At 38.6% G+C, this 13,953-nt stretch overlaps 1 protein-coding gene across 1 annotated transcript in view; it reads right to left on the bottom strand.

The window, feature by feature from the left end:
• Positions 1-175: 175 nt before the first annotated feature.
• The window catches only part of MPP4 (membrane palmitoylated protein 4), a 40,149-nt gene continuing 26,371 nt past the window's right edge, over positions 176-13,953 (bottom strand). The window contains exons 16-22 of the mRNA XM_029933283.1: positions 12,493-12,534; positions 10,261-10,431; positions 8,507-8,587; positions 5,071-5,164; positions 4,569-4,677; positions 3,530-3,664; positions 176-725 (exon numbers count right to left, since the gene is read on the bottom strand). Of these exons, the coding sequence (XP_029789143.1) occupies positions 534-725; positions 3,530-3,664; positions 4,569-4,677; positions 5,071-5,164; positions 8,507-8,587; positions 10,261-10,431; positions 12,493-12,534 (824 nt within the window). The 3' untranslated portion in view covers positions 176-533. The remainder of the gene's footprint in view (positions 726-3,529; positions 3,665-4,568; positions 4,678-5,070; positions 5,165-8,506; positions 8,588-10,260; positions 10,432-12,492; positions 12,535-13,953) is intronic.

The following is a 13,953-nucleotide window of genomic DNA, read 5'->3' as shown; positions in this document are numbered from 1 at the left end:
TTACAGCTCTGATCAGAAGAAGAATTTTTTTCCTTGTAGACTGATATATAAATGATGAGGCCAGTGTCATTTCTGGAAGTTTTCATGTTAGATGTGAAATGTGTACATTAACCCTTCTTTCCTGCTAAGTCAGATAAAAGCCAGTTTCATAAAACAGAAGTTTCATGAGGCAAAATCCAGTTTCTGAAATTAAAGACTACTTATTTTATTCAGGGAGGCTCTTTTATCTGGATTGTACAAAAATTATATGAAATCCAAGGAAGGTTTCATACTCGGTGGCTTAACATTGTTTGTACTCCTACCATTGCTGCATATGAGGTAAAGGAAAACATTTTTTTCCCTGAAAGCCAAGGAGGTAACTCTACATACATACAATGTGAATTTTTTTTCAAATAAGACTTATTAATAAACTGCGCCACTTTTAAAGTTGCACACGTTATAATGGAGCAAATCCTGTTTGAGATTGCAGCTGTTAGTCCAGAGCTGTGACAGATGAATATTGTTACAACTCCAGCATTCAGCAGGAGACCTTGTTAGGGCTCAGCATCAGAGGAAACCCATGCTGCTGGTACCCACTGAGGCTCCTCCTGCGCCTTCTGGACTGCAGACAACAACTGGGCACGTGCGTCTTGCAAGTTGTCATTCACAATCACGTGGTCAAAAAACTGGCCAAACTGTGTCTCCATTTTTTGGGCTAAATCCTCCATCGCTTGTAGATCTTCATCCTTTAAGGAGAGATAGAAAAATATGGATAGCACACACTTAATAAAGGAAATAGACACAAAGCACAGTTTGTTTTACTGTTATATTCAGTTATGAAACTATTCATAAAACATTTAGGCCAAATAGATGTCCTCTATTCTAAACCACAAAACTTATGTTTCTATCTTTAGTCCTACTTAATGTTTCCCCGGTCAAGGCTTTGCAAAACTAAGTAACAGTTGGTAGCCAGAACAACTCCCTCACCTTCCTATTTGGACTTAAATTATATTATTCTATTATCTAAACACTTGCAGCTTTCAAACCATATGGGAGGAGGAGGAGGAGGAGGAGGAGGAGGAGGGGAAGATAAGACAGGCAGGCAGAAAGAAAATGAAATTTACCAGTTAAATATTAGAAAACTAATACATAAATTTCAAATGAAGTTTTAGAAGGTAAAATTCAGAAACTAAATACTGATAAAAATGACATCATTCTGCCACTTTGAACATGAAGATGGTATGACCTGGTTCTACTGAATTAGACATACACTATTGTCCTTTGCCTCGTGATGCCATGACTTAATTCACTTTTAATATTGTCACTTTCCACTATTGTGAAATGTTCATTTAGTGAGGGTCAGTTGACCTTCTTTGGCACTAATGCATTAAATTCACTGCTGTTATTTTCTTATTTGTCCATAACAATTAAAACAGTACAGCTTTTTGCCAGTGCAATCATAAACTCAAATACAGGGGAGTTTGGGTGGCTCAATCTGTTAAGCATCTGACACTTGGTTTTGGCTCAGGTCATGATCTCATGGTTTGTAAGCTCAAGCCCAGGTCAGGCTCTGCATGGAACCTGCTTCGGGTTCTTTCTCTCTCCCTCTCTCTTTGCCCCTCTCCTGCTTATGCTCTCTCTCTGTCTCTCAAAGTAAATAAATAAACTTTTTAAAAAGTATAAAAAATAAACACAAATACAAATGTAGTGCTGCAATGCTGTGGCAGTATTCCTTTACAAGATGTCCATACTCATGATCCAGAAATAATTTTGCTAACTTGTTTAGCTTGCCATAGAACTGAGAACACAATTAAGAGATTTTTTTACATGTTTTTATTTAGTTTTGAGAGAGAGACAGAGCATGAGTGGGGGAGGAGCACAGAGAGAGAGACACACAGAATGTGAAGCAGGCTCCAGGCTCTGAGCTGTCAGCACACAGCCTGAGGTGGGCCTCGAACTTGTGGACCATGAGATCGTGACCTGAGCTGAAGTTGGACACTTAGCTGACTGAGGCACTGAGGTGCTCCGAGAACACAGTTTTAAATTTAAATTTAAATTTTAAATGTTAAATGCCTGAGAGATTCATAGAATTTAGCCATGGATCCACTGTCTGGAATGCAAACTGAACAATCAGATTTTCATACAGCAGTCACTTAAAAAAATATGAAGACACAAATAACAAAGGGTTATATAAATATACCTCTTGTTCACTTCAGAAACACATATATTAAATGTGAAATACAGATTAACATGCCCCCAAGGCAAGGAAGACATGCAAATTCATGACGTATTCTTAATGTTTAATTCCAGGGACTGTTTTGAATTTTTTAATTAAAAAAATGTTTAATGTTTATTTATCTTTAGGAGAGAGACAGAGTGCAAGCAGAGGAGGGGCAGAGAGAGAGGGAGACACAGAATATGAAGCAGGCTCTAGGCTCCAAGCTGTCAGCGCCGAGTCCAAGTCCTCTGCGAGACAAACCCATGAATGGTGAAATTATGACCTGAGCCAAAGTCGGATGCTTAACAGACCAGACACCACTAATTTCAATTTTATAAGATGTAAAAGTTCTAGAAATCTGTTGCACAATGTGAATATACTTAACACTATTAAACTGTACAGTTAAGCATGGTTAAGATGTTATGTTTTGTGTTTTATGTTATGTATTTTTTACCATATACACAAAAAAATAAGTGGATATAATATATTGATCTAGGTGATAGTTATCTGGGTGTATGCACATGTAAAAAAAATTTTCATTTAGCTGTTATACCTAAGATTTATACACCTTGCTGAATGTATATGATGACTTAAAATAGTTGAGGTAGATTTAATGAAAAAAATAAAATGGGAAAAATTAGTTATTCTAGGAAGAATTCACTGATTAATCTCACCTGTCTTGGCCCCTCTATTATTTCTATCATCATTAATATATAATGTTTGAATTTAGAAATATATTTTGTATAGATAACTCATATTACATATAAGGTATATTCACTACAGCATTTTTAAAGTAAATTCTCAAACTCATAAGATAAATAAAATATGAATGTCAGGGTTGTGCACACTCAATTTCCATGTAGCTTGGCTTGAGGTCTTTTTTAATTTTTTATGTTTTTTATTTATTTTTGAGGGACAGAGAGAGACAGTGCGAGCCGGGGAGGGTCAGAGAGAGAAGGAGACACAGAACTTGAAACAGGCTCCAGGCTCTGAACTAGCTGTCAGCACAGAGCCCAACATGGGGCTCAAACCTACAAACTGTGAGATCATGACCTGAACCAAAGTCAGACACTTAATCGACTGAGCCACCCAGGCACCCCGAGGTTTTTTTTTTTAAGCTAGACTAGAAAACAAATAAGAGTAGTATCATAGCATTTATTAAATATTATTTTAATATCTACAAATGATATCCAGTAAAAAGATAAATCATAAGGGCATTATCCATTAGAAACAAAAATCACATTCCTTAACATTGGGATACTGTAAAAATAATACAGTGATTTTTTTTTACTAGAAAAAAAATTACATCCATCTATTTCCTCTGTATCTTACCTTAAACTTCATGTCTACAAAGTAGTCTGTAATGATCTTGGCGTTTTTCCGAGATTGCTTCATGTAACTCATGTTAGATGGCTTTATAAATATGACATAGGGCTTTAGATCATGGGTTCGAGCTATTTGAATACCCTACACAAAAAAATAGGTTCACATTTAAAAACAGAAATCTTAATTTCCTAGAGTCAACATGAATGTTCTCAAATTTCTAAGACCAGAAATTAGCAATTATTTATAGCCAATTTATTCTTATTTATTCTCCTTTGCCCCTAAGTCCTCAACTCTAAGAAATAAACATTTTAATAATTAAAAGATGAGGTTCTAGAATTAAAATTAAGTTTAAAGTCTGGCTCTTTCTCTCACTAGTCATGACACCCTTACAAAATCTGAGAACAGGATCCTACAAATAATCTCATGGGACAGAGACAAAGACAAACTCTGAAAGTAGATCAGTTCTGTTTCACCCTCCCTTCCCCCTTCGTCTTGGCTATTATCATATATTAGATACTACTGACATCTTCACACTGAGCACCAGCCTTGACCCAAGTAAGAGCAATTGTCTTATCCTTTGATTCTCTTTAGTACACGTGGTATGTTTAAAATAACTACCAAAAAATCCCAGAAGATACAAGGATCAAAACACGGAGCTCACTCCTGCTCACTCCATGTATGGTCTCATACAGGCAGCTTCAGGTATGACAACGTGGGAACCTCACCTCCTTGTGTAAAGCAACATCTTCCCTCCACAAATTTCCGTGATGCCTTTGTGATCAACGTCAAAGCAGGATTCTAACTTTTCTTTATAGTCCCCATTTCAGTTCCCTTTTTGTATCTGAGAAGCAAGACTCATTCCCTAACTAAAGACAAGATATTGGCAACCGTTCCTTTACATAATATCTGGGCCCTTAGATATGGTCTTATCCTTAAAAGACTGAAAGAATAAAATTTCTCAGCGATGACCTACAGAAATATGCACAAAAGCCATGACATTCATTATTGCTTTGGGGAGATGGGAAATATTCTGCCACAGACCTACCTGAGGCTCTAAGTCCAAGACACAGATCTTTCCTTCATCAAGGACTGCCTGAGCAGCATCCACGCTGGTGCCGTACAGGCGGCCTTTGTACTCACCATATTCAAGCATCCTGGAAGGGTTCCACAGGGAAAACAAGAACTCTTGCTATAGGCAAAATACTATTAGAGTAACATGAAGATAAACTCCAATGAGATCAAACATAAATACGTGGACTTTGGTAGCACAAGAAGAACTATCAATAGGAAAAAATCAATAGGAGAAAAAATATTGGGAGATCTAGGATTTAACTATTTCTCCAAAGTCTCTAAGATTTGCAACTCAGTTCTGCTCCCTCTCCAAACCCAAGGAGTTAGTGTACTAGTTGATCAATTTACATTTCCTTAACTCTTCAGAAACAAAAGGAATTGCCCCCAGAAGCTGTGGATAATGCATAAAAATAGGGCATGTGTTTTGAAGGTAAAATAACCACAGGTGAGAATCAGGTTCTGAATGTCTTGCTTACCTGTGACTGTACATGAGGCTTTCAAATGTTTCCTTTGACACATAGTGATACTCACGTCCGTCCACTTCAAAACTCTTTTTGGAACGAGTGGTATCTATCAGAAAATGGAATTTTAACATATGTTTTAGAATCTTTGAAATGGTTTGATTTATTACCAATATACATTTGGATAAAGACATCTAATCAAAATAAATAAATGAATACATAAACAGATAAATAAAATGCTAGAATCAAAAAGAGGGAGCCTAAACTGGTGATAAGAAAGTGGAAGTTCTCATATCAAAATCAGTTCATCTATATACCTTTATTAAGTGCTCACAGTATGGACACGAATGTATTAGGTATTGAGCCAGGATGGGGAGGCTGTGAGAGACAGCCACTCTTACTGAAAAACAGGCATGAGTGAATTATGTGTGAGCCCTAAAATGCCTTAAGTTCCCCAGGTAGCATACCTTGCGTTTAGATTGTGCATTTCCCAAGGTCTCATTTCATTCCTCATACTGCTAGCTTGATGAAACGTTATTTCATCACCATAGTTTACTGATAAGTAACTAAAGATTTTAGAGAGTAACTAACTTGCTCATGTGCATAAGACTAATGAAAAGCAAAGTTGAAAACAAGGACCTAGGTGTTCTGACTCCTCCTAGACTAATATTTTCTGCTACACCAGATTGTCTCTGATTTGAAGGGAGAAAGCCGAGGACAGTCTGTCTGCAGTCTTGCCCAAATTCACTGATAGCCGAGTGAGATGGTGATTAGTTTTAGGGATCTTCGGAAGAGAAAGACTGGTGGAGTCTGGATTCAGTCCTATTTTTTTTTTTATTATATATTCTTTGTACTTGGTATGAACACAGGAGCTCATTGAATAACTAAAAGTGATCATTTTCTGTTCATCTATTTATTCAACTAATGTACCAAGTGCCTCTGTTCTGGATATATTAGGTTCCTGGAACACAAAAATGAATAAACTATAGTTCCAACTCTGTGTCCTACATACACTGCAAAGCTTCTAGTCCCTTAATCTGCATTACCACGAATTCTCCCTGTTCCTATCTGCATTTGCACTTGACAAAGTTTAAGAATGAAATATATGAACAGTTGATAATATCAACACATGGAAATAACAAAGCAGGAGTGTGACATAGGCCCTAAATGATAAAAGGAGTTATGGATAATCAAGAGGCTTGAAAAGCAAATATTATCGGAGGGTCATTTTTTTTCTTTATTCAAACCTTTCTGCAGATCCTTAAAATTCCTACAGTTAGGCCTATACCGTTGTATTAAGAAAAAATTCTAGTAAAACACTATAGCTCTCAGGTTATAATAAATTATATACATATAAGTCTAAGATTACTCCTTCTCTGTGGCTTTTATTGGACTATATTTTATATGGTTAAAATCTGTGAACTGGTGCATAACTAGAAGTATTCATTTTTAAGCTTAAAACTATTCATTCAATTTAAAAAGCAAAATATGGGCAACTTTTCTCATTTGAATGATGACTAGCTATACTGCTTACAATTCTTCTATGTTCTGTGGGCATTTTATTTTCATCCAGATTACTGAAAAATGGTGATTTCTTCTGTAGTTTTTGTTTTAATTCAAGTCAGTTAATAGTCTTGGCTTCAGGAATAGAACTCAGTTATTCATCGCTTACATATGACACCCAGTGCTCATCCCAAAAAAGTGCCTTCTTTAATGTCCATCACCCACCTAACCCATCCCCTCACCCACCTCCCCTACAGCAACCCTTGGTTTAGTCTCTGTAATCAAGAGTCTCTTATGGTTTGCTTTCCTCTCTTTTTTAATTTTTTCTTCCCTTCCCCCTATGTTCATCTGTTTTGTTTTTTAAATTTCACATATGAGTGAAATCATGTGATACCTGTCTTTCTCTGACAGACTAATTTTGCTCAGCATAATACTCTCTAGTTCCATCCATGTTGTTCCAAATAGCAAGAGTTCACTCTTTTTGATAGCCAAGTAGTATTCCCTTGTGTATGTGTGTGTATATATGTCACACTCCTGCTTTGTTATTTTCATGTGTTGATATTATCAACTGTTCATATATTTCATTCATGTGTGTGTGTATGTGTATATATATACACATACACACACAACATCTTCTTTATCCATTTATCAGTCGATGGACATTTGGGCTCCTTCCCTAATTTGGCTATTGTTGATAGTGTTGCTATAAAAATTAAGTGTTGTAGATCAAGGCCCATTCTTACACACATAAACAGTGTTTGGCAAGCACAACCCTAGTTATAAGATCAAAAAGCAACTTTTTCTGTCCCCCATTGCCTTCTCCTGGCCCTGGATGGAAATCTAAGCAGTTATCAGGACTCTTATTACTTTTAGGTTAAAAAAAAAAAAAAAGGCTACCATCATCTGTGCCACAAAACGCAGTCTCAATCTAATAAAATTCCACTCCCGTGTAATAATCAAAATTATGAATTCCATTTCTATTTTAGGCTTCTCTTCCCCACACCTGGATCAAACTTGCTGCAACCAGGGAAGCCTCAAGTCAAAAAGCCATAAGTCAGGAAAGGGAATAGGATTCATTTCCTCTCCTCTCTTTCATTGCCTTTCTACTATTCCTCTCCAGCTTTCTAACTCTCCAAGGCTACAGTGAAGAAAGGAGAGGAAAGAGCAGGAAAATTCTGACTTCACTGATGCTGAGGCTGGATACTCCAGACGCCTTTTAGATATTTAAATCTGACTCTGCTCTCCTAGAAGATGCACTGGGTTATTCTGCAAACCCCACCTCCACCACCACGAGTATCTCAAATCCATCTCTAGTCCAGCTAGTCACTTGTGATTTCTAAAAGGGCAGCTATTTCCCAAACTACAGCCATTGGCCACTCCTCTAAACTCTTTAGATTTTTTCAAGTATAATTCTGACACGTCTTCCGTGCCCCCCAACCTTCAGGGAACACATGCTTAGCTCTTAAGTGGTTTCTCTAAGTTCCTCTCTCTCATGTTCAGGTGAAGAGGAAGCCCCCACATGCACATGCTCCTTCCGGCAATGGATGGTATAGTCATACTTACAGGTTTATATAAAATTATATCTGTATATATTGAAATTTTAAAAATAAAATAAGGCATTTAAAGAGCCAAGCACACTGCCAGGAAGATGGTAAGTAATGAATGAATGTTAGCTATTAATGCTTAATATTAGTTTTCCTGAAGTGTCATCTATATAGTTGTTGAGAAATGGAGAAGAGGCAAAGTCACCTTTTAAAAGCCTAGCTAGCTACATGCCAATAAATCAATTCCCTCTATTAATATAAATATAGTTATACATATTATACAAGGACTATCCCTAATATCTGATATAAATGGTATGGCATAGTTAAGTGAGTTCAGTGCATCTGCAGAGGCAAAAACAGTGTTACCAAAACGTGAACTGCTAGGAAAGAAAAACTACACATACGTGGCACAGCACTTTGAAAATGGCTAGGATTATGTTCAATAAGTTGTCTTCTCAGTTCATTTACTCCAACGCCCGAAGGTCCTAAATACAGAAAGTCACATACAGAAATTATTAGATGTGGATAAATACAATTATGTGGTGAAGTCATCATTTCAGTTCTTCTACTGAAAAAACTTGAGGGTAAATGTTTTTAGGGAAATTACATATCTTCTCTTCTCACAAACTGAAATAATTCCAGAAAGCTCTTAGGAATTTCCCTGTTGACCCATGGAGTAACCCACACTTCTTCAACATCCCAGAAATAAGCTGAGGAATTGCAGGAACCGGTCACCTCAGCAAACTTTCTCTAATGTTGGACACTGCGAAAATTCTCTGGGCTCATGGATAATCTGAGACAATCTGCCTTTCCTGTCAAATGAAGTTTCTATCACACCACAACCCAGAAATCAGCCCCTACAATTACAGCTCCCATGACTTAAAGAATTCAGACATATTTCCTTTTTTTTTAAGTTTATTTATTTTGACAGAGAGAGCAAGTGGTGGAGGGGCAGAAAGAGAATGAGAAAGAGAATCTCAAGCAGGCTCCACACCATCAGCACAGACTCCAGTATGGGGCTTGAACCCACAAACCATGGGACCATGACCTGAGCCAAACTCAAGAGTCAGATGCCCAACCCACGGAGGCACTCAGGCACCCCAGACATATTTCCTGATACATAGTTGAGTCAGTACCCTATGCGCAGCTGGAGTCAGGGCTGACTTCATGCAGTTACATAGGGGCCAGGCTTAGGATATTACCCTTGGTTTAATGCTCTTCTTTTGCCATCTTGAAATCTCAAACAATTTTAACAAGAAGCCCTTGTATTTTCATTTTGCCCCAAGCCCTGCAAATTATGCAGCTGGTCCTGGCTGTAGGGCAGGTGGTTCTGCTCCACAGGGGCCTCCCTGGATCACAGTTGGAATACACAGAGATGGCAGCAAGACACTAGTTACTACAGCTGCAGGGACCAGCTTGCAGAGCTCTTGGTCACAAAAGCAGGTCACCACAGTACTGTATTTGCCCTCTTCTTTGGCACCATAGATATGGTCCAGAAGGCTTTAAACACATTTCTAAAGAAGGTAGTTACAGATTTTTTAAGAGAATAGATCTTAAGGATTTTTATTTCTTTTTTTAATAAATTGTGCTTTTTTTAATGTTTGAGAGACAGAGCGAGAGAGAGCGAGAGCATTCAAGAGGAGGGGAGGGGCAGAAAGAGAGGAAGAGGGTGAGAATGCCAAGCAGGCTCCATGCCCTGCAGTGGAAGCCCAGTGTGGGGCTCAATCCCACCACTGTAAGATTAGACCTGAACTAAAATCAAAAGTCAGATGCCTAATTGACTGAGTCACCCAGGCGCCTCAAGGGTTTTTATTTCTAATACAGACTGATAATGCAATCTGAGGGGATACTCACCTATGCTTACAGAACAAATTCTAAATAGGTCAAAAAAAAGACATAACAAAACAAACTTCATCATAATAAAACCTGTTAATACCCCCAGTGTACCATGGCATACCACATTCAACTGTAGCCAATAAAAGCATGAGACAATAAAGTTTTATTTATAGACACACATATAAGACAGGCTTAAAAAAAAAAGTGTTTATATGGGAGTCCCTAAACAATTCAACTTTTGCCACCACCCCCAACACAAAACTACTAATCTAGAGGAAAAGTTCACGATGGGGGAGGAGAGCCACTGTTCGCCAGAACGTACCCACGAGCACTATGAGGCGGTGCTTGTCAGAAGGGCGTCGCTGGTACCTGACCACCTCCTCGTAGGGGGCACCAGACGCGCTCACGCAGCAGCTGGCGCTGCAGAACCCCGCGCGCTGCTGGCGCAGGTGAGCCTTCCGGCGGCAAAGGCGCATGCTCCGGCGGAAGCCAGCTGGAAGGGTGGAAACGCAGAGGACGTTACTTCCGGGTAGGAGAGATTATTTCTCTTGCCACACCTGATGGCGCCTGCAGTGACTGCGGTCAGCAAGTGTTAATAAACATAATCACGACTGTCTGAAGGTAGAAAATAAGGGAACAGGAAGGAAAAATAACAAAATGCCCCCACACGTTGCCGCTAACTTGTCCTCAGTGCCCACCATGTGCCAGGTGCTGGAGATCTAAATCAAACCCATTTCTTCATGACATTTCCATTTTATAGAAAAGGAAAGACAAAAGTAAACGCATCAACCAAAATAAGTGCTTAGAAGAAGGGGCAGTGGAGGCGTTTCTTCATGTGGGGGGATCAAGTAAAGAGTGTGTGAACGGTAACATGGAGCGGACGCAGAAATAAAGTGATGGAGCCAGTGAGGAGGCATCTGGAGGTAAAGACAATCCACGCTAAGAGAACATCAACTGCTGAGGTGCAGAGAAAAGAGGGTTTGGCGAAGCACAGGGAGGCCCGCATGGGGCAGGGTCTTGAGCAGTAGTGAGAATGGTAGGAAGTGGAGGTGGAGAGGATGCAGGGTGTTGGATTGTGGTCCAAGTGGGATGAGAAATCACTCGGTGGTGGAGACATGGGTGTGACATGGTTTGATTTATGTGTCTGAAGAATTCCTCTGTTGTTGTGGGGAGGATGTGAAATGTGGGCTCAGGGGAGAACAGTTAGGATGCCCTTGCAGTGCCCCAGATGAGGGAGAATAGTGGCTTGGGCCAGGATGGAAATGGGGGAGCAGGCTGATCACTCACATTTTTCAGATGGTACACTAAGACACAGGTTAGGTGGCTGCTCACAACTTTGTCATCAGTGGCAGAGTTGGACACTTTAACCATGATTTCTGAACTCCTAGAATCCTGCTTAATCTGCCTGCTGAATCACAGAGCTTTCTGGTATTTTCAAAAAAGAGCTGTTCCCAGGTCCTTTCAACAGATAGAGCTAGGTACTATATGTATGTGTATAAACGTGCACACATGCACACTCACTCACACACACACACACACCTATATCTGTGTCTGTATATGGCGAACACCATGAGTTCACACCAATACCTACAAAGCCACCTCAACACTGCAGGATTTATTCCAGTCGCCACCACCTCCCCACTTTCTCTATGTGTAGCTCCTCCAACAATGAGAAACTTGGCACTGATTGTCCTCAGTACATTCACTTCTTAGTCAGGAGCACTTGTGTAGGATGGGGATAATGGTATCGGCAACCTGGCAGAAAGTGTCCGAACCCAGGCTCGGTGAGGAGGCCATCTTTGTAGAGGCTGTGGGGCGTCAGAGCCCAAATGATGGCAGCTGTCCTCCTCACTTTGCTCTGCTCTGACAGCCTGTACCAGGCTACCATCATTCCCTGAAAAAACGCTCTCCTCCTACTGCCCAGGGATGCCCCACCCCAGCCTGCTTCTTCCCCACCTTTGTGCAAATGCCTTCCCTGTTAGCCTACTTAATGGCATTGGGGCCAAGTTATCCTCAACAGAATACAGAAAAGTGGTCCCATGTTGTTGTTGTTGTTTTAAGCTTCTCAATGATTCAAATGTGCATTTTGGCCCAGGGAACCAACATTTCACTTTATAGATCTGGCTGCTGCCCCATGGTCTCCTGGAAGAGGAGGCCCAGTGTGGTTTTACATGAACCTTTAAATGGGTCCTTCAGAAAGCTCTGCCAAGTTGAAAGAAAGTAGAAATGTGGTCATCAAAAGTTAAGTTTGGTAGTCAGATAATTGATCTCTTTAGAGTATGATAAATATGTCATGGAACAGTCTGGAAGAAAACAAAAGATTTGTGTTTGCTGAATAATTAAGAGATATTCAGTGGAAACCAAATGAATTATAATGAATGATCAACATATCAGAATACTAATCCAAAAAAAGGAGTTGGGGGATAGAGGGAAACCAGAACAAGGAACAAGTTTGGAAATGTCCCTCAACAAAAGAAGCTTTCAGAAGTGTCAGGATGGTCTGACTAAAAACTAACAAGTGACAAAGACCCACCTCTTATTAATCATCACCTACCAATAAAGAACTTCCGGTCATTGCCAACAAATTCCTCCTTGTCTGGAACACAAATAATGGCAGGAGCAGAGTATGTGAAGGAGGAGAAAGAGAAATTTACTTAGAACAGATGCATGGAATTATCTTCAAATCTGCAAGTGATGCTCTTTCTGTAGATGTCAGCACAGCTGAATTCATCTTGAATGACTTACTGAACAATATCCTAAACACTATGCAGCCTGTCCCATGCCCCAAACTATGTGGAAATACTCTTCAGAATTTTAGCAAAATGCAGAATATATTCTGTCAAGTATAATTAAAACAAAAAGCCTATGTTAGGCTTGTTTACAGTTATAAGAAAGATACTGAGTCATGGTCAAAACAAAAATTTGGTATACATTTTTTAAACATGCCCAAAGAAAATTGACTTACAACAGGAAACAGATGAACTGGTATCGGCTTAAACTTGTGAAAATGGTATTCTGCAGGACCTTTAATTAATCCCTTTGTTGGATGGGGGTTTTAATTTTCTCCCTGATAAGATGGTTTATTCTGTATAAAATTAGTATTTGCTCTATGGCTGCCAATTATGTCTGACTGTCCAAGAATCTGAGGAACAAGAGTGAGGAGAATAGGTCCCAGTGGCTCTGATGCATCTAGAATTTATTTAAACCTGTCTCTGCTTCCACTGGGGTCTCAGAAAACTTTGTATAAAATCCAGGAAAAAATGTTATAAAAATGTCATTTCCAAATTACTTTTTACTCGGATGTGTTCCTTTTTACTTATACAACTCTGTTCTGATCACTGAAATAATGTATAAAGAGCCACCATTCATAGAATGAACTAACATATATGACATTTTCTTCTTAACCTTTTTTTTAAACATACATTTTAAAATACAAAGAAAACACACCAACATCAATACCATCTTCTATTAAGTAAGCACGGAAATATGTCAGTAAGTTTAAAGGAAATGTTTACTCAGGAATATAGTCATAAAGCTTAACTACTTTCATTGTTTACGTTTAAATATTTTTCTATGAAATTGAGTATGTCATCACTGATTTCAACCTTAAAATACATCTTATCTTTTTTTTTATTTTTTTAATTTTATTATTATTTTTTTTTTGCTTTATAAAGTTTCATATTTTTTAACATATGCAATTATTTTCCATCCTTTACAATACAGTAGTTGCAATGACACTCAAAACAGAAAAGCAAAGTAAAAAATCAATACACCAACTTCTGTTTCATGTAATTAGACTTATACAGAAATTAGGAGGTTAAGTAACAACTAGTTAATCACCTAATTTCACAGCTATCTGAAGTGGCAATCGTTATATAGCAGCTTATCTATGATACATTCAAGATAAATGATATAATATATTACTTGTTCATAGGCTACAACACAGCCTGCTTAATACCTTTCCTTAAATTCCACCTCTATACTACAATATGCTTGAGGTCCATGCAAAAAAGTA

The sequence above is a fragment of the Suricata suricatta genome, chromosome 3 (genome assembly GCF_006229205.1).
Source record: "Suricata suricatta isolate VVHF042 chromosome 3, meerkat_22Aug2017_6uvM2_HiC, whole genome shotgun sequence".
In the NCBI taxonomy this organism is placed as follows: Eukaryota; Metazoa; Chordata; class Mammalia; order Carnivora; family Herpestidae; genus Suricata; species Suricata suricatta.
Note: the sequence above shows the minus strand (reverse complement) of the source record. Positions and strands in the feature narration are given on the sequence as shown.